Source organism: Manis javanica, chromosome 2 (genome assembly GCF_040802235.1).
Source record: "Manis javanica isolate MJ-LG chromosome 2, MJ_LKY, whole genome shotgun sequence".
Classification (NCBI taxonomy): domain Eukaryota; kingdom Metazoa; phylum Chordata; class Mammalia; order Pholidota; family Manidae; genus Manis; species Manis javanica.
In genome coordinates this window covers 50,379,080-50,406,871 of record NC_133157.1, presented here as the reverse complement: position 1 = coordinate 50,406,871, position 27,792 = coordinate 50,379,080, and the positions used below count along the sequence as shown (strand labels likewise).

Here is a 27,792-nt window from a genome sequence, read left to right as displayed (position 1 = left end):
AGTTGTGTATTTTAACCATACGCTTGTTTGTTTTTATTCCTTTTCACAGATACTCTATTCTTCTTCTAAGTAGTAGAAAATTGTTTTATGTTATTTTCTCTTCTATTCTCATTTTCTTTTCAAAACTTTTATTACTAAATATTTAAAATCTACAAAAGAATAAATGTACTGTCTGTGTACCCACTAGTAACTATCACCAATACTCTTGGTGCTGTCTGTGTACTCCTCTCTGATCCCATATTTTCCCTAAAGATAATCATGCTCTTAGATATTGTGTTTATTAATTCTTGCCTATTAAAACCATGTTTTCTTAAGTAATATACAGTTAAGTATTGCTTTTATTTAAACCTTAAAAATATCATCCTCTATATAGTTGTAATTCTTTTCCCCTTCAATCAACAGTCTATTATATGAATAAACTGCAATTTATTTATCTACCGTTTTTGTTAATGAACATTTTTTTTTGTTTTTATTTTTTAACTACAGGAATTTTACTTTTATACACTGCTGCGATGAACATTCTAGTACATGTCTCCTCATACACATGTGCAATACTTTCTCTAGGATATAATGATAAGTGTGAAATTGCTTATAATGGATATACAAATGTTCAGACTTAGAAGAATATACCATATTATTTTCCAAAGTGGCTGTGTCAGTTATAGGTTTCTTAGTTGCATTCTTCATGAGGATAAAATGATATCTCATTCTGGTTTCATTCTTTGATTTCTAGTGAGCTTCAGCATCTTAAGCTTATGTTATGTGAAATACCTTTTTGTGTGTCCTTTGTCCATATTTAAATTCAGATGTTTGTATTTTTGTTGAAATTTTTTATTTTGGATACTAATCTTTTGTTAGTTACTATATTACTAAACAAAATGATAGCTTCTATATTACATAGCCTCCAAATCTCTGTGGCTTAAAATTATTTATTTGCATAACAGTCCATTGTGGGTATTACATGAATTTTCAGCTTCCAAGCAGTGACTTAGAGATACAAGCTCCTTTCATCTTTTGGATCCACTAGCTTTACACATGGTTCCCAGTGTTATCTGGGAATAACTGCTTCAACCAGCAAGAAGGGAAAAAGGGCCTAGAGAATTACATTTAGGAAGTTTTATGAATAAGGCTTATGACTTACAAGTGGTACATGTTACTTCCATAGGCATACCGTTGGCCATAACTCAGTTATTTGGCCCCATGTTATCTTATTGCCAAGAAGAGTGGGAAATATGAGTCCATTTCCAAAAAGAGGAGTTGCATTTAAAAGTCAGCCATCAGTTTCAGCAATCAGTTATAATTGTTGCAAATATCTTCTTGCTTGTGACTTTATTTTTTACTTGTTTGTGGTATCTTTTGAAAAATGAAATTATTAATGTTAATATAGTTGAATTTCTTAATATTTTCTCTTAAACTTGTTGCTTATTGCATCTTGTTTAAAAAATTCTACCTTTTCTAGAACTCAGAGATACTTTCCTATATTTTCATCCAAAGTGTTAGTTTTGACTTCACACATAGTCTTTAATGTCTGTGGTGTTGATTTCTGTTTAGTTTGAAAAGAAGTGTATAATTTTAATTTTTAAAAACTCTGGATGTTTGTTTTAGCACCATTTATTGTGCTAATAATCACTCTTTTTCTCAGTGATCTGCAGTTCCATCTCTGACATTTTTATTGTATAGGTATATGGGCCCATATTTAAGTGAGTCCATTTTCAAGCTTTTTATTCAGTTGCATTGGGTGATTTAAAAAAAAATCTCTGAAACACCAACACTGTGCTTATTATTGTAGCTTTATAATGAGTCTTGATAACTGATATGACAGGTCTCTTTGCTTTATTCTTCTTCAACAGTATATTGGATATTCCTGATCTTTTGTTTCAGGGAAAAGTTGTAACCAGCTATCAAGTTCCCTGAAAAATCTTATAGAGGAATTTGTGGAGAACTGATGTTTTATCATTTTAAATCTTTCTATCCCTGGATATGCTTTTTCTTTGTTAACTGAGGTCTTCTTTAATGTATTCAAATCAAGTTTTGTGGTTTTATACAAAGATCTTATGTCTCCTTATTAGATATATAATAGCTAATGTCTTTTTTTGGATTCTGAGTTGCATAGATTTTTGTTGTTCTGTTAGCTATTTGTATTTTTATTAGGTTTTCTGTTTCTTGTATATAGCAATGCAATTGATTTTTAAATGTTTGTCTTATATCCAGCCACTCTGCTCATCTCTTACTAATTCTAATTTTTTTGTGGATTCCTCTGGGTTTTCTATGTAGATCTTTATATTAAGGCAGTTTTGTTTCTTCCTCAGAAATCCTAATATGTTACACCAGTATTTATCCTATATTTAAAATGGTATATTAATATATATTTATATAACATATTTATAAAATAAAAGCTATATTTTACCATACAGTTAAATAGAAATTCAATAGAAGTGGTGAGAGTGGGTGTCTTTGTCTTGTTCCAAATTTTAAAGGGAATATTTCACCATGGAGAATGAAGTTAGCCATCAGATTTTTATAGATAAGATACTCTTATCAGGCTGAATAACTTGTATCAAGTAATATTAGTGGTAATAAATGTTATCAAATGTTTTATCTTTCAATATCTTGGACATTTGTAACACTTTATAAACTGCTTCATTCACTTCACTGATATTTCATTTATTTTTAGAATCGTTATGAATGAAATTGGTCTGTTTTATAACTGTACTGTCTTTGGTTTTAGTAATAAGAGTAGCTTCATAGAATGTGAGTTATGGAGCTAAAGAGAATTAGAAAAATGGACTATCTAGTTGACAAAATTACTCAGAATGTAGTGCAGCGACATAGCATAAAGGAGAATATGAAAGAGCTGAGTAGACATAGAGGATAGAATGAGTAATACAAATCATGACTAATTGTTAAAGGTTAGATACAGAATAGAGGTATGGCAGTTAACTCTTCAGCTATGTATTAGGTGTTTTCAAATCATCTAGGTCAGTTTGACTTTAAATCTGCAAGCTTCTTACCATTCATTTTTTTGGGTTTCTGTCTTTTCTTTTTAAAAATAATGCATAGTAGTATGAGAGTATGCTAATTCTACAAGACTTGAAACAGGAGTTTAGGGCCCTTAAGTCACATAAATCAATATAAAAAGCCTAATGAGGTTAGTTCTAGTGAATTCAAAGCAGATAGTGGTGGCAGAGAGTGTATTTGGTTATAGAGAGGGCTGTGCCTAGGTTAGGGTTCCTTCTTGATATCTGTAGACTAAGGTGAGGAGCTGTAGGGAAACTACATCTTAGCTCCAGTGCTTAGTCTCTCCTTCAGCCCCAGATGATGGTGGAAGGCCTAAGGGAGGCATGGTCTTAGACCCTGAGTGTATTTTCACTCTTCAACCCTGCATATGCCTCTGTGTATTTATAAAAGGATATACAAAGTAAATGAAAAATATGTATTTTATATAATTGGAAACATACAGTGTATAAATTTGTATCCTGCTTGTACAATTGTCATTTTATTATAGTATGATTAAATGTCTAAACTTTTTTTTTTGATTGTCTAATAGTCTCACATAGAAATGTATCATTTTTTACCTAAGCATTTCCCTACTTTGAGACATTTAACTTATTTCAGTATATTTTTCTTTGATTTTTGATGCTATGATGAACATTTTCATTTGTGTATCTTTATTCTCTTCTCTGGTGGTTCTGTAGGATGAATTCTTAAAAGTAAAGTCCCTTTGAAAGATTATGTACCTAAGGCTTTTTAATGTACTACAGCAAACTATATTACAGAAAGATTATACCAAATTGTCTTCTCACAGTGTATGAGAGTGCCTAGTTTTTGTAACCTAGCAAGATTTATTGTCATTTGAAAACAGCCTTGTTAATTCATCCTTTGTTAATTCATCCTGTAAACTAGTGAGGTTTTTCACTTCACTTTTCTTTTGTGAATATTCTATCAGTTTGTATTTTTATATTCTTTTCATTTGTTTACTGATATACATGACCTCTTAAGTAGATACTAAAGAAATTAGCTCTCTGTAATATTTACTACAGATATTTCACAGTTTGTCTACCTTGTTAACACTTTCTTAGAACTTCTAGACAAAATTCTAAGATTATTGAGAACTTTTTCTTAAAACTTTTTTCTTAAGCTTGCCTTCAAGCTCCTGGGTGTCTTATTTTATTCCCCCCTGTCTTTTGCAGTGATTGGTATCTTAATTTCAATAGTGCTTATTGACAGAACACATGAAACATGTATATCCTGGTTCCATACCCAGTTGGCCTATCCTGCAATGATCGAGTATTCTTTGATACAATTCCAGTATATGTGAGGTAGAAACACTGAGGAATCAACTTTTCTAAGAGATAATCTAATTGTGATGTGGGATGGTTACACGTAGACAAAACTTTTGTTGTCTTTTCTTTAGTAGTGCTGAATTGATTCTGTACAGTTTCCAACACAGCAAAGAAAAAAAAAATATCAGTAAACTTTGTTCCCCTGCCAGGGGGTCTACTACTGATAGTGGCTATTTGGCATCAACTATTTGAATTTTTCAGTTCGCAGGGATGAGTTCAAATTGTAGTTCTTTATTATAGGCTCAGAATGCTGTTAAGCCTTGTCATAATGTAGTTGGAAAATAATATGCCAGTGAGACTGGGATTAAAGATGGTGGCATGAGAGATGAGACAGAGACCTCCTTCTAAAACCGCATATAATATGAAAATATAATTAATACAACTAATACTGAAAGAGGAACAGGAAAGAGGGCTGCGCCAGACTGCATACACCTGGAGAAAAGAATAGACCTCACACAACATGATAACGTATCAAAGCTGTGGCCTGGTGGGACCCAAGGCATTCCTCCATCCCAACTCACCAGTGGGAGGAAGAGAAATGGGGTGGGAAGAGAGTAGAGCCCTGGGACTGCTGAATACCTAGCTTTGGAGATGTACTCTGGGAGCATGAACCTACATTGCATGGTGCTCTGGTGATTAGTGGGGTTGGAAAGCTAAAATAGGAGGAACACCTGGAGACATTGAGATTCCAGCCGCTTCTAGAAAACAGGGATCCAAATGTGGCTACCCTGGGACAAAAGAAAGGCAGACAGTGTGAGAGGCTTCCTAACAGTGAGAGGGCTGCTAAAAGGGCAAGGACTTCACAGAGCTTACTACTCAGGAGAAAGGACAAAATTGTCTAGGTGAAAAAAAAAATTGTCTGGGTGCACTCTGTCCAGGAGGTTCAGAACTTTCACAATCTTCAGGTGCTCCAGCTCTCTGGCTGGATACACAGCTTCAAGGCCCCCATCTGTGATACGCAGACTGCTGTGCCTTCCTTCTGGCCACCCCGTACCTGGCTCTCAAATCAGGAAACCCTGCCCGGGCATCAGGCCAGCCAGAGGGAAGCTCCACCTATAGCAGCTACAAACTAAAAGCATAGAGGCTTATACCTGTGTACCCAGCCCACTTGTTTTGGCAGTAGAGATAGGCATAGCAGCCAGGAAGCAGGAAACAACTCTTTCCTCCCCCCAAGGAACCAACACTGTTCCCCTGCAACCTCCAACACTGCTCCAGGGGCTGAGCAGCTCCAGACATTAGAGCTTCTGGACATGAGAGTACACCACAGACAAATATGAAATGTCAGAGGAACCTGGTTCAAAGCAAAATCATACATATGCCAGAGAACGAGTTAAAAGAAACTGATCCCATGAATTTTCCTGAAAGAGATTTTAAAATAAAAATCATAAACATGCTCATTGAGGTACAGAAAAATATTCAAGAACTCGAATGAATTCCAGTTGGAGATCCAATCATTACAGAACACAGTATCAGGAATGAAACATACAATGGAAGGTTTTAAAAGCAGATTAGACATGGTGAAGGAGATGATAAATGAAATAGAAATTAGAGAAGAGGAATAGAAAGAAGATGAAGCACAGAGAGAAAAAAGGATCTCTAAGAATAAAAGAACATTGAGAGAACTGTGCAACTAATCCAAACGGAACAATGTTCCAATTATAGGGGTACCAGAATAAGGAGAGAGAGGAAAAGGGATAGAAAGTGTCTTTGAGGAAGTAATTGCTGAAAACTTCCTCAATCTGGGGAAGGAGATAGTCTCTCAGGCCATGGAGGTACACAGATCTCCCAACTCAAGGGACCCAAGGAAGATAACACTAAGACATATAATAATTAAAATGGGAAAGGTCAAGGATAAGGACAGACTATTAAAAGCAGCCAGGGAGAGAAATAAGGTCACATACAAAGGAAAGCCCATCATGTTATCAGACTTCTCAGCAGAAACCTTACAGGCCAGAAGGGAGTGGCATGATATGTTTAATGCAGTGAAGCAGAAGGGCCTCTAATCAAGAAAACTTTATCCTGCAAGATTATCATTTTAATTTGAAGGAGGGATTAAAAATTTTCCAGATAAGGGAAAGCTGAGAGAATTTACCTCCTACAAACCATCTCTACAGCGTATTTAGGAGGGACTGATATAGACAGAGTTGTTCTAAAGGTTTAATAGCTGTCACCAGAGGTAATAAAACCACAGTAAAGAAAGTAGAACAGTTAATTACTAAGCAAATACAAAATTAAATCAACTGCCCCCAAAGTCGGTCAAGGGACAAAGAGTACAGAATATGATACCTAATATATATAAAGAATGGAGGAAGAAGAAAAGATGAGGGAAAAAAAACCTTTAGATTGTGTTTGTAATAGCATACTAAGGGAGCTAATTTAGACTCTTAGATAGTAAGGAAGTAAACCTTGAATCTTTGGTAACCACAAATCTAAAGCCTGCAATGGCAATAAGTACACATTGACATCGATATCGATAATCACCCTAAATGTAAATGGTCTGAATGCACCAATCAAAAGACATAGAGTCACTGAATGGATAAAAAAACAAGACCCGTCTATATGCTGCCTACAAGAGACTCACTTTAAACCCAAAGACATACACACACTGAAAGTGAAGGTATGGAAAAAGATATTTCATGGAAATAATAGGGAGGAAAAATCACGAGTTGAAGTACTTATATCAGACAAAATAGACCAAAACAAAGAAAGTCAGAAGACAAAAAGAAGGACATTACATAATGCTAAAGGGATCAATTCGATAAGAAGATACAACCATTATAAATATCTATATCTATATGCCTAACACAGGAGCACCTACATATGTGAAACAAATACTAACAGAATTAAAGGGGAAATAGAATGTAATGTATTCATTCTAGGAGACTTCAATACTCCACTTGCTCCAAAGCACAGATCAACCAGACAGAAAATATGTACAGACACAGAGGCACAGAACAGCACATTAGAACAGATGGACCTAACAGACATCTACAGAACTCTACACCCAAAAGCAGCAGAATACACATCCTTCTCAAGTGCACATGGAACATTTTCAAGAATACATCATATACTAGGCCACAAAAAGATCCTTGGTAAATTCAAAAAGATTGAAATTGTACCAGCCAACACAAATCAAACAACACAAATAAATAAAAGACATCTAGATTAGCAAGGAAGAAGTTAAACTGTCCCTGTTTGCAGATGACATGATATTGTACATAAAAAACCCTAAAGAACCCACTCCAAAACTACTAGATCTAATATCTGAATTCAGTAAAGTTGCAGAATACAAAATTAATACACAGAAATCTGTTGCATTCCTACACACTAACGATTAACTAGCAGAAAGAGAAATCAGGACAAAAATTCCGTTCACAATTGCATCAAAAAGAATAAAATACCTAGGAATAAATCTAACTAAGTAAGTGAAAGACCTATACCCTGAAAACTACAAGACACTCCTAAGAGAAATTAAAGAAGATACCAATAAATGGAAACACATCCTGTGCTCATGGATAGGAAGAATTAATATTGTCAAAATGGCTATCCTGCCTAAAGCAATCTACAGATTCAGTTTAATTCCTATCAAAATACCCACAGCTTTCTTCAACGAACTATGGAAAATCATTCTAAAATTCATATGGAACCGCACAAGACCCCGAATAGCCAAAGCAATCCTGAGAAGGAAGAATAGAGCTGTGGTGATTATGCTCCTGAACTTCAAGCTCTACTACAAAGGCACAGTAATCAAGACAATTTGGTACTGGCACAACAAGAACAGACTCATAGACCAATGAAACAAACTGGAAAGCCCTGATATAAAGCCAACCATATATGGTCAATTAATATATGATAAAGGATCCATGGACATACAATGGTGAAATGATAGCCTCTTCAACAGCTGGTGTTGGCAAAACTGGACAGCTACATGCAAGAGAATGAAACTAGATTATTATTTAACCCCATACACAAAAGAAAACTCGAAATCAATCAAAGACCTGAATGTAAGTCATGAAACCATATAACTCTTAGAAGACAACATAGGCAAAAGTCTCCTGAATATAAGCATGAGAAACTTCTTCCTGAACGCATCTCCTCAAGCAAGGGAAACAAAAGCCAAAATGAACTCATGGGACTACATCAAACTAAAAAGTTTCTGTATGGCAAAGGACACCATCAACAGAACAAAAAGGCATCCTACAGTATGGGAGAATATATTTGTAAATGACATATCCAACAAGGGGTTAACATCCAAAATATATAAAGAACTCACATGCCTCAACAACCAAAAAGCAAATAACCTGATCAAAAAATGGGCAGAGGATATGAAGAGACAGTTCTCCAGAGAAGAAATTCAGATGGCCAACAGACACATGAAAGATGCTCCACGTCACTAATCATCAGTGAAATGCAAATTAAAACCACCATGAGAAATCACCTCACGCCATTAAGGATGGCCAGCTTTGAAAAAACTAAGAACAACAAATGCTGCTGAGTATGTGGAGAAAGGGGAACCCTCCTACACTGCTGGTGGAAATGTAAGCTAGTTCAACCATTGTGGAAAGCAATAGGGAGGTTCCTCAAAAAACCTCCCATAGAAATACCATTCGACCTGGGAAATCCCACTCCTTGGAATTTATCCAAAGAATGCAACTTCTCAGATTGAAAAAGACATGCACTCCTATGTTTATCCAACACTATTTACAATAGCTAAGATATGGGAGCAACCTAAGTGTCCATCAGTATATGAGTGGATAAAGAAAATATGGTACATATACATAATGAAATATTATTCAGCCATAAGAAACAAATCCTACCATTTGCAACAACATGGATGGAGCTCGATGATATTATGCTCAGTGAAATAAGCCAGGCAGAGAAAGACAAGTGCCACATGATTTCCCTCGTTTGTGTAGTGTAACAACGAAGCAAAACTGAAGGAGTAAAACAGCAGCAGACTCCAGACTCCAGACTCCAAGAAGGGACTAACGGTTGCCAAAGGGGAGGATTGTGGGATGGTGGGTGGAGCTGGAGGGAGAAAGGGATTGAAGGATGTTATGTTTAGTACACATCGTGTGAGGGGTCTCGGAGAAGACAGTGTATCACAGACAAAGCAAATAGTGAATCTTTGGCATCTTTCTACACTGATAGACAGTGACTACAATGGGGTAGGGGTGGGGACTTGATCATATGGTAAATGTAGTAACCACATTGTTTTTTTTCATGTGAAACTATAAAAGTATATATCAATAATACCTTTATAAAAAATAAGAAGAAAATAATATGCCAGCATCAGGTTTTGGTTTGTTTTTATGATGATTATTCCTTTATTATTGTTTCAAGTGTACTTCTCATTTTGAGCATGGGAGAATGTCAATCTTGTACTTCAACTTATCTTAGTGTTACAATACCAAAAATTTTTTATCTATTAAGACAGGGTGTCTTATATAAAGTTCTTTTACATTATGCTTATTACCAACTTATTTCACACCTAGCTAATTTTGAATTTATATATATAAACATTTTGAAAAGTTTTATTTATTGTGTTGTATTTAAAATGAAAACTGTAGTTTATTGCTTTATGTTCAGCTAGTTTTGGTTTTTAACTTATTTGTGCGTGTGGACATGGCTAAAGAAATAAATGGGAAATGATTTGATATTTTCATATTTAGTCAACCTTCTGGAGAAAAAAAACAATACTATAACATGTTTTTTAACTTTGATAAATGAAGTTTTTATATAAATAAGAATTTAAATTATCTTTTATAAGTCTTAGCTATGAACTTTTTTCTAAAGCTTTTTGTGCATTATATTCACAAAATTTGAATTTGTTTTATTAATCAGACTACTTGACTTCATACCCTTCATGTTAAATAAACTTCTATTCTTAAAACAAAAATGGCTTCCAAAAGACATACTGATATTTTAAGCTTGCTTTAAGTTCTAAGCAAAATGAAACAGTCAAGATACTAAAATCTAGAAATTTAGCATATATAATGGAAACCGCAACTCAACTTTAACTACTCTATAGTGGCACTTCTCTTGCCGCTGTAATAAAACTTAAGGATGTTTTAGTGATTTTTTTTCCCTACTATTATTCAAAATTACATTACCCTTACTGAAATCTGAATGGCTTTTAGTGGATTAATTAAACTGTAGCTGGTTTGCCATCTGGGTGCAGCTTGTTTAGCTGCCTTTTCATGGAAAGATTTCTCATAGAATAGAGACTATTTTTCTGTTAGAATATAGCTGCTAGGATTAACTTTTTTAAGAAACAAATAGTTTATGCTTTCTTAGATGAGATTTGTGATGAAATTCAATTTGGAGGTGAAAAAACCTATTTTGCCTTTCTTTTTTAAGGTTATTAATAGTACAACACAACCTTCTTTATATTCTTTGTGTACATTTGTAAAAAAATAAACTTTGTGTCTTGATAACTTGTAGTATTAAGTAGATCCTAGGCTTAGGCTAGATGTGAAAAAATGGGGAAGAGGGAATTAAATAAATCTGATTTTTATGGCTCAAGTGATTTCATTAAATTAGAGTGCTCTGTGTTGTTCATTAATGAACTTGTGCCATATGCTTTAACTGTTCTGGTCAATAGCTGATAAAGAAAGGCTTATGGGTTTGTACATTCTCTTTTTTTTTTCTTCCTTTTCTTTTTTTTATAAAGCTGGATAAAACTGTCCATGTGATGGGCTTTTATCAAAGGAGTTACTTTGAATTCAGTAACTACTACTGAGGCAATATGGCTCGCAATTTGCGACCCAAAGGTAGTCATACATTATTGGAATACAGCCTACTGTGCTTCACATTACACAGATGTGAAGACCTGATTATAGCTGCTTCATAATTAACAGTGATCCGATTTGTTTTGTGGCATAAATGGTGCATGTGTAGAACATTAGCCATGGCACTCTCATTCAAATTCAACTCAAGGGCTCAGCGGCAGGCGGGTCACGAGCTTCAGGGAGTAGAAGCACAAGCTCCTCCATATGTTCTTGCTGCCTCTTACTATGGCTATGAGTGCAAGATAAGTTCCCCAAAGAACCTAATCGTGTTCTGTAATTACAGCGCGGCTTTCTGCTGGCTAGAAATGAGGAAGAAGCTAAAACACTCCCTCATCAGATAATTTGTAAATTACTTTACATGGCGGATGCCTAACTCAGTTGGTTTTCAACTGCTGAAATTATAAATAATTGTAACAGATGTGGCAATATGGCTGGCCTCCAATAAATGAGGCCCTTGATAATTTGGCCAACCCTTTGACAGGCCAATTTAATAAAATGTGAACAAAATCTTCTTGCTAATAATTTATCATCCTTTTTCCCAAAAGAATAAATTTAATTACCCTAGCAGTTAACAAGGTCACACCCAGATGCCAAACTCGGCTACAGTTTTGATAATGCAATCAGGAATTGAGAGGTGATGACAGCGTTGTTGTTTTTTTCATTACCTGGCTTCACATAAACACAGGTGGCGTAGGTTTCTTGTCAGTTTTTAATAATTACAGGCTATTATGGAATGCATAGTTAGCAGATTGAAAACCACACTTTAGTGAATTTGTTTGAGTATGATTGAGGTTTTAATGTATAGAGATGATAATGCATAACAAGCATAGTCCCTTGCTTATACCATTCCTGCACAAATTTTGATTTCTTTACCATAGACATAAATGTCAAATGTTTATGAAACTTAAGAGTATGCATTATGTAAGTAATGTGTTGTACCTAAAAGTCACATATTTAAAGATACACCAAAGAGGAAATTTAATTCCTTGAATCTAGAAATTTATTTTAGGATACCAGTAACAGATAGACTTTAAATATTTAGATTCGCAAATTCTGGGAGAATGTGGGCATGTAACATCTTTTGGAAAAACCCGATTGTTGTCAGGTTTTGCTACTTAAAGTAAACAGTCTATAGAAAAATTACTTAGTCTTTTCTAAGTAATTTTTAAGTTAAGTCCTGGATTAGTTTACTCTTGGGATTCGAATCTGCAGTCAATGTATATATTGCATTTAACACTCTTCTGTGATACGTAAATACCACTTTTGTCAGTGCAATGTGGTATTTTTTGGTTATAGAAATAATTAACTTGTGGTTGCTCGATTTTGTAATAAAGATATTGTTGTCATCCACTGGATGTGACTGTAAGCCAGTATTCATTTATCTTCATCCACTGTTAAGCTTTATATGGTGTATGGAAGTAAATTTATGAAATGAAATATTCCCATTTATATTGCTGTTCACTAATTTGGCTGTACCATACAAATATTTAGATACTAAAGGAAAGTTTAAGTGACTACTTTTTATAGTACTGAATTTTGCTATAATGTGACATTAGCATGTTGTTTATGAGAGGAGATGGTGATAGTTTTAATTTTACCTAAATGTATTAAATAATTTCATTATATTTTTATTATCTTGATGCAATCTGACTTTATTTGGGTTAAAAGTGAGTGGGTGGAATAAATACAAATACTTACATTTTTAAAAAGTGTTAGCTGACTGTTGATGTAAGTTGGTTATTAGTCAATGTAGTGGTCTTTCTAAAAGTGAGGTGTAAATTTAAGCTGGTACAGTCAATTTCATTTGTAATCTTCTGTGCTAAGGCTATTTTGATTTGTGATATCATGGTGATTTGATATTTTTTCTTTTTCCTTTTTTTAAAAACAATATATTATTGTTAAAGTCATCCATTTTCAGATAGTGGATGATCCAGCTAACAATGTTTTATAAATTGATAAAAGATATTTCTGCATTTCTAAAATTAATTTTAAATAAAATGTCATTTCTGCAGAAATTCAGGCATTTCATGAGAATATTATACATATATATATTTTATATACATATTTAAACTGTCTTTTTTCCAAGATTTGAGTTGTTTTACAGAGAACAGTCATTTGAGATGTCAGTTTCTCTGATATATATGTATTTAGGTTAGATAATGTATGTACACACACACACATATATTTGTAACTTGTACTTAATTTTCAGTCAGGTATAAGTTTGGGAGAAACTTTCTTTTCTGAGATATCATGTTCTTTTAAAATATTTTTGTTTTGCAATAGGCTATATTATGTGGTGTCAGGTTTGGGATTTATTAATTTCTTAAGTGAGAAAATATATGTGAAATGTTTACTGAGAGCTTGGAATCAATACTTTTTTCACTGAGTGCTAGTTATTATTAAAATAGTGGGAAACAAATTAATATATTTAATTGAAGCTTAAGACAAAACAATTTAAGTTACAAGTCTTTGCAGTTGTTACAGTGTGAAACAATTTTCTATTTATTAGGCAAAATGCACTCATCCTCCACTATAATAATACCATACAGTGTTGCTTGAATTTAATTGAGTATGACTAGATATTTAATTTATATAATTTTTAAATAGTAGTTGGCACAACACTAAACGCTTCCCCTCCCCACTCCTTCTAGTCTATATCTTCTACAGGACTTTTTGATCAAAATTACCTTTGGATCAGTGTGGTAAAGAAGTTATGTATTATAATGGTCAATTTAAATTGAGTAGTTCAAACTGGAGACATTTGGACACATATTCTACTGATCGTTTTTCATTAGATTAACTCTGGTCTAGCACATCATTATCTTCCAAGACGTAAACTAAAAAGGTACACAAGGATTTTTTATATTAGAGAAAAATGTTAATTTTTGAAATATTAATAATTCTTAGCAAGAAAAGTTAACTTTTCAAAGATTCTAGGACTTTAAGGGCTGTACATAAAATGAACTTCTATAGATAGAGGGATTCGTTGTCTTGATTTTTCTAAACCTATAAAGCAAGGTATGTGAACATATATTACCCTCATTCATGTTAGTATACATATAGTAATTAAACATATATTTATTAAGTTTAAAAAGCAGGTTAAGTGAGCATAGTATGGAGGGGGGACAAAAGCGTATCTTTACAGTGGAGTAATCCTATAAATACCCACTTTAGCTAGGAGAACCAGGTCAACATCAGCAATGAAGTCATGCTGATAATACATACCCTTGATACGATATGATGAAAATGGCACTTTACTTCTGTGTTATTCCTCCCCAAAAGACATAACTTCAGTCTAAGCATGAGAAAGACATAACCAAACTCTAACAGAGAGGTATCCTCTGATGTACCTGAATAGTACACCTCTACACTGTGAATGTCATCAAAGTAGGAAAAGTCTGGGAAACTGTCATAGAGAAGAGCTGCTGACATGACAACTAAATGTAATGTGGTATCGTGGGTGGGATCCTGAAACAGAAAAAGGATGTTAGGTAAAAACTATGGAAATTTGAATAAACTATAGACTTCAATTAAAAATAATGTATGACTATTGGTTCATCAATTGTAACAAATGTATCATACTAATTTTAAATGTTAAACAATAGGGGACACTGGGTGAGTGGGAGTGGGTGGTGTAGAACTCTGTAGTATCTGCTTAGTTTTTTTGTGAGTATAAAACTGTTCTAAAAAATAAAGTCAATTTTTAAAAAACAGATTAAAAAGCAGAATTACAATTGTTTTTCCTCTTCTTTTTATAGTCTGTGTAAAATATCCCAAACTTAGCACTAGTGATCTCTGAGGGATGAGTTTATGGAGTTTATTTCCCTTATCTATCCTAAAAATTTAGAAATTTTATTCTTTTAATTTGCAGAAAAATTTTACACTTTGAAAATATTTAGTGACATGTTCATTGTAAAAAAATTAAGGAAATTCAAATAAGTATGAAGAAAACCATATATAATCCCTCCACTCAGAAATAACACTATGACATTTCAGTTTTTTTTTTCTATGCATGTTTGGTGAAATCTGTTTCTTTATGGTATACTATATTCCTTTGTAACTTGTTTTCTCATTTAACAGTTTGTCATGGATACCTTTCCACATCAACCCTAAGCAGATTTGAATGTTAAATCAAACTTGATACATATATGTGTCTCAATGCACACTTCAGACTTTTCCTAGAAAACATATAGCAGTTTATACTCCCATGACCATGTTTTCAAAATTAGGACGTGTATATACTGAGTCTCACCAACATTTTCAAATTAAGAGATTTCCTTAAGAAATCTTAATTACTTGCTTTTTTGAAAAATTAGTAGCTCTGGCAGTAGTAGGCCATATTCCTCTATGAAGACAATTGGCTGGATCTGAGTAGCTACTGCCTCAAATACCCCTCCTTCACCCTCAAAGTGAGGCTGAATGTCATTGAACATTTAATTTTACTCATATTCAAAAAAATAGTTGTATTGGGAAAACTATGATATACTTTTTATGCATATTATCTCTACTAAAAGTGCTAAAAGGTGAGAGAGAAGGGACCACACACTGTAAGAAAACCGGGAGCATATATGTTTCTTTGCAGAAGTGAATATTTCTGCATGTTTAATATGTATACAAAGTGTCTCTGTTGAAGCAATTCTAAAACTGTAATTTTAAAACTAAACACACATCATTTTACTTACTTGTTTACGTTATCATCCTAGCTCCTTATGTGAATTTTAGTTAATCACTACTTTTCAAAGTCACTGTTTGTTGAAATATTTTGAAGAAATGCTACCTAAATATGAACTCTTTTATTATTATAGTGACAATCTCTGCTCTTGGAGCATTTTTAATGTCTTCATGAATATTTGAATTACTTGGCATTGCAACTTCTTAACAAAGTATTCATGTTTTTACATTTTTACCTACTGCATTATAATACAATAATGACTTAGAAAACTCATTTAAAGAACACAGGCTTGCTTATTGGGTATACCAATACAATTAAAGTTATGTTTTATCTTTTTATTCTAAACTTTTGTTTGGCCTTGGACAATTTAAAATTCCTTTGGTAGATAATGGGTTATTAATATATTCTTTATCATAATTTTATTTAAGAAAATCTTGGCAAGAGTATATAATCTTTGAAAATTGTTTGGATTGACATCCTAATCAGAGTAATTATTTATAAATGTCATAAGTTTGCTTACAAAATAGGAGGAAAAAACAAAAAAAATAATAGCCATACAGGTTTAAAAGGGGGGGAAATAAGTCAACTCCCTTTAGAGTTTGGAAGAAAAGTCCTTGAAGTGTTTTAATTTGGTACAAGGTAATGGCGTATTTAATATTTTAAGTATGGTAAGTGTGGTAAAGAATAATATGAACCACACTCTGAGATAAATATTTAGCAGTATAACAGAATAAAGGTTGGGAAAGAAAGCAGGTGATTTAATTTGAGAAAAGTGTAATGGTATAAATCATAATGACCCTTCTCATAAAAATTACAGGTTAGAATTAGGAAAATTTTGCCCATCACCTAAAAAACAAGTAGAAAATCAAAACCAGGAAAGGGTAATACATTCCATTGTTGGTTCAGAAAAGTTAAACATACATTTTTTCTTTACACAGTCCTTGGAAATATCACTTAGAAAGGATAGCTCTCTCCACATTTTAAGTGAAACTATTTTCAGGGATGTGGGATCCATATTGATAATATAGAATCTTAAGATATAACTTTCAGAAATCAAGAAAAACTTTAGTTTCATTATGATTTAGTATTTTTTCTTTTTGTAAGTGAAGTGATTAATTTGAAATAGCATATGTCCATGGATTTTAATGGTCTCATATATATTCAGTCAAAATGGTAATAAAGTTTTATAGAATGCTAGGTTTTATGAACTCACATTTCTTGAAGATTTGCTTAATTTTCCTGTGATTTCTGTTGTTAAAATGTGCTAACCATCAGAGTTTATCTGAAATAGGAATACATTTCAGAAGAGAACACTGTGGACTATATTGACTTTTAAAAGCATCAGTTCTTTGAGTTGTTATACATTAAAAGATAATTAGACCTCTAATGCTGTTGGTTTCCTTTTCCTGGTTTATATTTAATGATATTATATAACTCTTGATGATCAGATGGTGGATTGAGTATTTCTTGAGGAAATACATATGCTATAATTATAAATTTGAAATAATTTATAAATGAGTGGTGTGTTTCATGCTACTATGCTTTACTTTTTTTATCCTGCAGATCTATATAACAGTCTTATTTATGAAAATATTTATACATACTGTTACCAGAGATGGGTCCTTAGTCTCCTTGCAAGAAAGAATTCAAGAATGGATGCAAAAAGTGATTGGTTGAGCATTAAATTTGGAAAGTAAAGGTTTAAAGAAAGTCAAAAGTACTGCCTGGGAGTTGGACATGGATAGACCCAGAGGGAGTTGCACCAAGGAAACAATAGGAAGCCATTTTTTATGTAAAGACAAATGAATATTCACTAAGTGTGATTAGGTTTCAAAGGGAACAGGTGTGATTTTTCTTTGAAGTTGGGACTTGCTCCACCCTTATGTTGAGTGGAGGGAGTTTTGGCTGTATTTGGTTCTCATCAGAACTGTCATGGCAGTTGTCCCCTGCAAGGGGGCATCAAAACCACAATGCTAATATCATGGTAATGAGAATAAAACAAGTTGAATATAATGGGGTGAAGTCTGGGTTAACTTTTTCTTCAGTCTTGGAACTAGGCAGTTTTGGATGGTCTGTTACCACATTCTCATTCCCCACATCCCTCAGGAACAGTTCAGCTTCCAGGATGTGTTGAGTAAGCAAACATCTAACTGAATGGGAACACCAGCTAAAGTCCCCCCCTCCTCATGCCTTTGGTTATTTTATTGAAAAATGCCATTCTATTAAGATGACAGAAGTTTAGCTAATACTAGTTAACAGCTTATTATTGATAGGAAATTTTCTTTCTCTGAATACTTATTATTTAATAATCTATACAAAAATATTTGCATATATTTCTAAATAATATAAAATATGAACAAACATATATATTTGCATTTACACTTATTTAAATAGATATCTCAACGGCCATCTTTGTCAACCTTAGAAAACTTAATGGTCTCACAGAAGTCTGAAATTGAGTATTTACAGGAGAAACTGAAAATAGCAAATGAAAAACTGTTAGAAAATGAATCTACCAACAAGGGTTTCTCAGAGAAGAGCATCTTGACAACTGCTGAAGGAAAACATAAGGTAGGGATACTTTGTCATTTTGTGAATTTGTCAGGATGAGGCTGGCAAGGTGAGCGATGATGTTAAAAAACAAACAGTAGCATTTACTCCTCTGTTTAAATTTATGGAAACTTAAAAAACTTTTTAAAAAAACGGTTCCCTTTGAAACCAAATACTTGATAAAATAATTGTTGAGGGTTGAGATTTCTTTTTTTAAAGACTAAATAATATATTTCTAATTTAATTAATTAAATATATGCTAGTAGCAAATCTGTTTTTCAGTAAATTAACATTCTTATATTAAAAGGCTTGGTAAGCATCCCTTAACTAATCTATAGATACATTTATCTGTGTAAAAAATATTTTAAAGTGGTATTAGTCGTTAAAAGAAAAATGCATCTTACTGTTTCTGTTTCATTCAGATATATTTAAGATACTGCCCATGTAGAATATTAACTATAAAATGGAATTTAACATTAATCTGTGCAGTTTTATATTTTTCGATTTATATGTGCAACAATAGAGAATAATAGGAAAATTTTTCATACCATGTTTCCCATTTATTAATGCCTTAGCTTTTTTTTGTAGTGTTACACATTCCTGTTATACTTTAAAAGATTCTATGAACATTGACTAATTAAAAATTTCATAATATCATGTGAATATATTCTTTCTAGATAAATTGAAATAACATTTCCTTCAAAGTAAGTAGTTTTAGACGTATTTGTCTCACAGCTGTTACTTCAGCAGTAGAAAGTAATGTGCAGAAAAACCATATATATCTTTTCAAGATAATTGTTTTTAGTTCGTTCCATTTTTTTTCCTACCAGTAGAACAAACTACCTTAATAAAGGAAGCATTTAAAATTAGATCCATGTTTCTATTGTAATTTTACTCCTGCTGATATTATTAATATAGATAATTTAATTAAGTAATTTTCAGCAGAGCAAGCTGTATGAATATCTATTTAAACATAACTGTATTGTACTTTTCTTGCTATCTTGGAGCAGTTTCAAGCATTGAGTTTTATTAAAATAAAACATTCTTAAAATTGAGATACAGTATTTTAGGTTGCTCACTGTATTACCAAAGTTTAAAATTGTACTGGTTTGATTTTTCATTGCTTTTAACAAAAGTCAAGAAAATGAGAGGGATATTTTGAACAAAATTTTCTTTCTTTTTTATAAGGACATGCAGTAAGTGTGAACAATATGTTGCCCAGCTTAATAGTTGCTTTCACATATTCCTTCTCCAGATTGGTATATGAAACTGTACATAATATAAACACACATTCTTGTCTCTAGTTAGCCACATTATAGTTAATGACCATATGGTCATTATGGTATAAGATCTACTGTCTGTTGTATTTATATTCCTCAAGCATATTGTTCCTTCAACTTCACAGTGTGTTAAACTATTTCAAAGGGAAAAAAATCCTTTCCCTCTTGTTTCTGGTTGTCCTATCAAGTGTAACCTTGGACCCTTATAGAGCAATTAGACCAGCCTCTATCCCCTCCTTTGTAATGAGGTTTCTTACATTTCTGAGTCTATAACCCTTTAGTCTTCCCTAATGGGACATCATTATTCTGAAAGAAACAATGTAAATGTAAATGAATATTCTCATTAACAAGTCACAGAGAAACCTTTAGCGGTAGCACTGTGGTAATTCCGCTTGTTATTTCTCTAGTATTCCATGCAGGATTTTTTTTATAATTCATTATTAGTATTCAAAATTACTTGTTCTTTAATTTTGCATGTCTTTCATAATCCAGTGTTCCAACTAGTTCAACCATGTCCTTGTTTTATTCTCCAGGAACCACCTGTGAAACGTTCAAGGTCTTTGTCCCCAAAGAGCTCTTTCACAGACTCAGAGGACCTAAGGAAGCTGAGAAAAGCTGAAAGAAAGAATGAAAATTTAGAGAAGGCAGTACAACTAAAGGTGAACATTTAATCATTTCTTTAGTAATAACCTCGCAAAGATAAAAATATACCAAAGTGAACATTCACTTCACAAAATACTGCTAATCATTTATCTTTCCTGAATTTAATTACATGTATAAAAGTGTGTAATCATTTGTTCTTGTTTTTAAGATTTCTGAGAAGTAATAAAAAAATTATTGCTTGGAAACTAAATATTCACCACTTTAAAATTATTTGGGAATATTTTGGCTTAATATTGGGAATAAATTTCTTACAGTTTCTCAGAAACAAAAAAAATAGGATCTATAGCAAGTGAAAAGAGAATTTCTATGGTTCTTTATATATGATAAACATATAAAAAGAGAGGTAAGTTAAAAACTGTACTAACCCAGCTCAAGTCACTTAAAATTTGTCCTCTGTAGGAAAATTACATAGTCAAATGGCAAATAAATATACAATATTTTTTCCATTTGACTATATTGAGGGCTTTTAATTTTTCTCTGAATTTAAACTTGTCATTCTTCATTCACAACTACCAAAAACCTGCACTAGTTGAGAATAGGCCATTTAATTGGATCTCAAATAGTGTTGAGATATTTTATGACAAACCCAATATTTTGCATATTAGAATCCAATATATTTAAAACTTATATTCTATATCATATAAAATAGTTTAATCTTAGGGAAAAAATCTTTGACTTAAGTTATGTGTGTTCTAGAACAAAATATGCTTTAGTAGTATAATTAACCATAAGCTACAATTAATATTTTTTCTGCCTTTTCACTACATTAAGTGTTCATTTATGTGTATTAAAATTAAACTGTTCTAGAACAAAGGAAAATTACCTAATGTTTTTACCAAAAATAAAATAATCAGATGACCTCAGCTTGCTAGCATTTAGTTTATTTGAAATTTATACACCTGTAGTTACTTGCTCATTCATTTGTTTACTTAGAAACAACTTATTTAGCAATGCCTAGCTTTGTGCTAGTTACTTGTTATAAAAGAGAAAAGATGAGTATCTATCATTCAGGAGTCTTCATCCAGTTAAGAAGATTTTGAGCCAGTGGTTAGAATCTAGTGTATTAAGTAAGTGTGGGGGTACACACAGGATATTATGGGCATGTTTATGAAGCCAGCCTATCATCTTCCTCCTTTTGCATAATTCTTGAAATTCACATATCAAGACTTTTATCCTATTTTATCCTATATGTATCTGGGTTCCCAGATAAACATATCTAATAGGTTATAACCCTTCAGTCTTTCTTAATGGATATCATTATTCTGAAAGATACATGTTTATGTGTATGTATATATATATATATATATATACAGTGCCTATATATATATATATATATATATAGGCATTTAATTGGATATATATATATATATATATATATATATATATATATAGAGAGAGAGAGAGAGAGAGAGAGAGAGAGAGAGAGAGAGAGAGAGAGAAACACCCAGAGAGATAGATTTACTATAAGGAATTGGCTCCCACAATTATGTTGTCTGAGAAGTCCCAGATCTACAGTTATCAAACTGGAGATAAAGGAGAGCCAGTGGTATATACTTCCAATCCAGATCCAGAGGCCTGAGAACCAGGAAAACTGATGGTGTAAATTTCAGTCCCAATTCAAGTACAAGTCGGAAGGGATAAGACCAATGTCCCTGCTCAAACAAATGTGGAAAGAATGAATTCTTTCTTATGCAGCCTTTTATTCTATTCAGGCTCTCAGTAGATTGGATGAAGCCTATCACATTGGGGCAGGCTTTACTCAGTCAGCTGATTCAAATTAAGTTAATACAGAAACAGCCTCAGATATAATGATTAACCAAATGTAAGATAAATTCTAGCCAAAATAAGCAGGCGACGAGAGGCAACAAAGGGCCAGGCAGTTTATTTGAGCACAGTCCCGGGCGAGATTCACCAGTCTATGTAAATGGGGGCTGGGGAAGTCACGCCCCAGGAGGTGGGGGCTTATAAGGGGTTAGAAGGGGGAGGAGTGGGCAAGCCATCCTAGGGGCATGGAGAGGTATGATTGGCTAAAGGTGACATGATAGACAACTAGAAACTTTTTTTCCTTCCAAGAGGGAGGAGGCTGATATCCAGGTCTTAGTTGGCACATCAGAAGGATGGAATTCAGGAAGAGCTGTCCCCTTTCCATATAAGGCACAGACCTTGGGGTCTGGTTTGTTCTCCTTTTATGGTATCTCTCTGTTCTGTTTGCATGTCCTTGTTTTTCCTTCCTCCAGCCCAACACCAAACATCTAAGCAGTTAAGTTGATGCATGAAATTAATATTGCACACCCCATTTACTAGTAGAAGATCTCCACTCATTTGCCCAGAGGTCTAGATGTTGATAGTTTCTTGTTTTTGGCAGGAAGGAACAGAGCAATTCAGACATTTTTAGATTTGTTCTCTTCTATCTCTTGAATTCCTTGTTTCAACAAGAGTCTCAGAAGCATTATACTAGTATATTTCCTCATTCCTTTTTCTGGCAACAGCTCTCTTGGATGGGGCCTCAAGTTTTTTCAGATTAAAATACTTTTTTCACACAATTTCTTTCTCATTAATACTTTCATTCCTTTTTCAAGTCAGCTGATAATCATGAACGTCAAATGTATTTTTACTTCCTAAGATTTTCAGGATAAGGGAAAAATGGGAGCAAATTTTTTCCTTGCATTTTATCATTTGGTAGTAAAGATTTCTTATTCTAAAAGTGCAAAATATTTTAAAGAAAAAGGCACTGTAGTGAAGCATTTAGCAAAAGAAGTGGGTAAACAAAATCTGTACAGTAAAGCAATTCTAAGGAGTTTGATTGAGCCCAGGGTACTTCTAATTCTAATTTACAGCCTCACGTTAGTAGGTATAATTGTCATATTTCTAAAGATAGAAGACTCATATCTATACTCCCCTTTATTAAGCTATAATATTAATATTATTGCTATTAAGTACATGTGAGTAAAAGATTAGAGTATATGATGTGTCTGTATAGGGCTGCTCTAACAAACTACTGTTAACTGGCTGGCTTAGAAGAACAGAAACTTATTGTCTCAAAGTTCCGGAGGCTAGAAAAATCCAAAATCAAGGTGTCAACAGAATTAGTTCCTTCTGAAGAATGAGGGAGATTCTGTTCATTTCCCTCTGCTAGTTTCTGGTAGCTTCAAGTGTTCTTTGGCTTATAGATGGCATTCTCTGTGTCTTCACATTATCTTCCCTCTCTATGTCTGTCTCTTTCCCTATATCTAAATTACTCCTTTTTATAAAGACACAGTTAGATTGGATTAGGATCCACCCTAATGACCTGATTACCTCTATAAAGATAACATCTCCAAATAAAATTACATTCTGAGGTAGTGGCTGTTAAAACCCCAACATATCTTTTTTGGGGGAATTCATTTGAATGCTTAACAGTACTTTATGGTTTTTTAAATATATTGATTGTTCATGGTGCTCTCTTTATAGACTCTTGCCCACTAATACATGTTGAATTTTTGTCATGGCCTTTCCATATTGGTACTCTATTGAATTTGACTCTGCTAATGGGAATACAGCAGACAGAAGTGTTCCATGCTCAATTATTGTAAACAGTGGATTAAATCTGTTTTTATGAGCCTTTAACACATTAATGTGCATTTTGAAACTATAAAAAGGTATAGATACATTACTTCCCAGAATTACTTGATTATATCTATTAATATTTCCCAAAAGACTATTGTTCCATGGAAAATACTGTTGGAAACACTAAAGACTTGCTCCATGGCATGGTATGTAGCTTTGGGTTCACAAGTTGATGTTCCAAGTGAATTGAAGGGAGGAAGGGACAAATAAGCTTCATTAGTAGTCCATATTATGTGGTGTCAGGTTTGGGATTTATAAATTTCTTAAGTGAGAAAATATATGTGAAATGTTTACTGAGAGCTTGGAATCAATACTTTTTTCACTGAGTGCTAGTTATTATTAAAATAGTGGGAAACAAATTAATATATTTAATTAAAGTTTAAAACAAAACTATTTAAGTTACAAGTCTTTGCAGTTGTTACATATACACATTAGACATATACACATGATGCATTGAAATGATGCTCTTTATTATATCATCAGTAAGTCATATATATTATTCTAATACTAGTTATGAATTTTGTATAAATATTTATATATTATCTTGCTCAGCTTACTTATGTAGCTAGTTGTACATGTTTTCAAGATAGGTAACCAATGTTGTGATAAAAAAGATAATAGTAATAGAAGAGAAGAAAGGTATCATTACAAAAATCCTACCCATTTCCAAATCCTGACTTCATGAGCATAGTGAGCTGATAATTTACAAAGTATAATTTGGAAATCCATGCATCAGAGTTCATGAAATCCTTACTGTCCTTGAGATCACTAATGCTATGAGTCCCTGCTTTACTGACTTTGAGGCATTTGGCAGTTATATTCTATTAGCATTTTTCTGTGCCATTTAATAACATCAGTATATCCTTTTAATGCAGTATATGTCATATTTTCAATGCTCTAATAGTCATGAGCTTTATACATTCTGCTGAAATTAAACATCCACGGAATCCTTGATATTTCATGAAAGTTTTTTAACTTTGAAAACCTTGCTATCATTCTCTGAGGACTAAGCCACTGTTTTATTAAATGTTCATGCTCTTAGTTTACTTTATGCCTATCAAGAAGCCTTTGACCAAACTGGAGGTTAGATCAAGAATCATTTCTGGTCTCACAAACTTAAAAATAGAATTAGGAATACCATTGAGGAAAGTCAATTAGTACAACCTTCCTGTTTTCTATTTTCTAATGTTTTAGTCATTCAGACTTATTTGTACACAGAAATTAAAGCTCTAGTTTAACTAGTTCAATTGCAAAATACATAGAAAATACTCAGTAAATGTTTTATTGAATGATCTAATAAGTGGACCTAATTCATGGGATTTTTTTTATACATGTCCTTTTAGGAAAATGTCATAGCTAGTGATATGAAATGTATCATTCAGTCTTTACACTTGATTTCATTCTAAGATCTTTGGGGATGATATTCCCAGATGAAGACTATTGTTTTGACTTGGGCTATTGAAAGTCAAGTGAGATTTAGAGAATGATAATCCAAACTATGGGTAACTTGTATTTGTTAGAATATTATAAAAAATTATTTTGACTCTTCTTTATAAATATTTTGTTTGAGATACCCAGCTTCTGACTGGTGACTTCATCGTTTCTTGCAGTAAAATAGAAATGTTTCTTGTAGTACATTCAATCTGTCTAATATTTACATTTTTATAAAATTGTACTGTCTATTTCTGAAGTAGGCCAAAGGAACAGTAGTCTCTAGGATTAATTTAACCCGTGTATTACAGATTGACATCAATATTCTTAAAGCACAAATCTATGAGTGAAACTGCATTTTAAAATAATTATTATGCCTATCAAATTGATTTATCAAGTAGTGTATAGTTTGGTTTTATTTGTAATAGTTTAGGTTTTAATAATTTTTAAGAATCATGTAAAATAGTCTATTGTTAGGTATTGTTAGGTAAATTATGAAGCATGTAAAAGTAAAGCAGAAAGTTATCTATAACCTGTTTTCCCATAATCACTATATAATGGAAGGAGCCACTTATTTCAATTACCGTAGCAAAAACAAAACTATTTGCTAGTATTGAATATATTACGCTAAAGTTTCAAGAATTAGAGATGGCCACATTGAGTGTTTTGAGTAATTAGTATGCCTAGTACAGAGCTTGGCACATTGCAAGTGACATATAGGACTCAAGAAATTTTTATTGAGTCTTAATCTTTTATTTAATAGAATAATATAGCTGATTTATCTTTGAAAATTAGGGGAAGTGTTGGGTATAAATCTAATGATTAATGGTCTCTGTGGCAGCACTAAAAATGCTAAAATAATGACAGTACTAACATTAAGAACCTCAATTTGTTCCATTTAACAGAATGATTGTGAAAGGTAATAGAAAAAATTTGGAATATCCGATTCTATTAATTTTTACTTCTTGGTCAATCTTTTAGGTTCTATTTACTCAGTTTCTAGGGACTCTAAGACAGACCTTTAATGATTCTAAAAATGAATTTGTATGTAATAATTTTAAAGAAATTCACTATAAAATAAGAGTTTATGGGGAAGGACTTTGATTCAGTGAAGAATAATTACAGAAAACCATTTTAGAAGTATTCAGTTTAACTATAAGTTTATTTTTAAATTATTTTGACATGAATTTTTTCTAACATCTAAATTTCTTATAATTTACTTTGTTAATAAATTTATAACATATCCTGTTTGAATTCCAAATAAATAATATTTGTTCTTAAGGAATCCTAATAACATAATTAACTTGTGTTCTTTTCTGAGAAGTTATTAACATTATTATTGTTTTCTTTTGCTAATTTAAATTATTTATTTCACATATTCAAGATTAGAAAGCTTATTGTTCAAAGAAGTGAAGTGATATTTGGACTGTTTATCAACAGTAGAGAAAACTCAAAGTCAGGGTTAAATCATTCTTTATGTCTTAGAAGAAGAGATATAAATACTTCTACTTTGAACATAGGAAACAGACACACTGAATTTAAGTAGCTATGTCAACATAAAATTTAATAATCTTAGATAGCAGGTTTTGTTACATTCAGAATGTTAAGTGCAAACACTTAGCATTCTGAATATAACAGGCTCTTAAAAATGGTTCTTCGATTGAAATGAACAAAATTGAATTCAGTATCCTGAATTTTTAATCATGGTTTTAAACCATGCTACTTTTTAGCAAGTTTACAGTAATTGATTTGTATACCTTATAAAGCTCTAGGGTAATATTTATTCTAATTGCCCCTTTCACATGATGCCATTCCCATGCTTTTTTATCAAGTATTTCCCTTTCCATATAAAATATAGACTGCTTGGTTCACACAGGATTCAAATACTTCCTAATAACTACTTAAGAGAATTATTGAAGTTATCCTACTAGACATATATTCAAAGTGGAATGACAAAGTATCCATACTGTTGAGACAGGTAAAATTGTAGCAGAATACTGCAAACTATGAAGTATTCTGTTACTGTTGAAATGGGAAATAGATGGTCAAGGAAACAGTGAATTGGGCTTCTGAAAGATAAGGGCATCAGTGTTAACACCAGGGAAAAGGAGAGGAAAAGGAGCTCTGCTTTTGCTTTGGGCCTTTATAGGGCAAGCAGAGTGCCAGGGGCTTTACCTGTATGTTTCCTCATTTAAGATAGTTATCATAATTTAAATTTCTGTGTTCTTTCCCATATTTTACAGAAAAAAAACTGAATTAGTTTAAACTGTTCTTAAGATTATACAGTTACTAGGAGAAAGCTCTAAGAATGGAATCAGCTCTTTCTGACTGCTATGTGCTTACTCATCTCACCTCACTATAATATAGAGAGTACCTGTTGTCTCCACTAAATAATTACACAAGTTCCTTCATACAGAAATATGAAAAGTCATTTAAAAAACAAATTTGAAATTCTC

General features: G+C 32.6%; 1 protein-coding gene across 5 annotated transcripts in view; it reads left to right on the top strand.

The window, feature by feature from the left end:
* CNTLN (centlein) overlaps positions 1 to 27,792 on the top strand; it is a 318,921-nt gene that overhangs the window by 161,964 nt on the left and 129,165 nt on the right. For all 5 annotated transcript variants that reach the window (XM_073228458.1, XM_073228457.1, XM_037018671.2 and 2 more), the window contains 2 exons: positions 18,201 to 18,377; positions 20,170 to 20,295. In XM_073228458.1, coding sequence (XP_073084559.1) covers positions 18,201 to 18,377; positions 20,170 to 20,295 — 303 coding nt within the window. The remainder of the gene's footprint in view (positions 1 to 18,200; positions 18,378 to 20,169; positions 20,296 to 27,792) is intronic.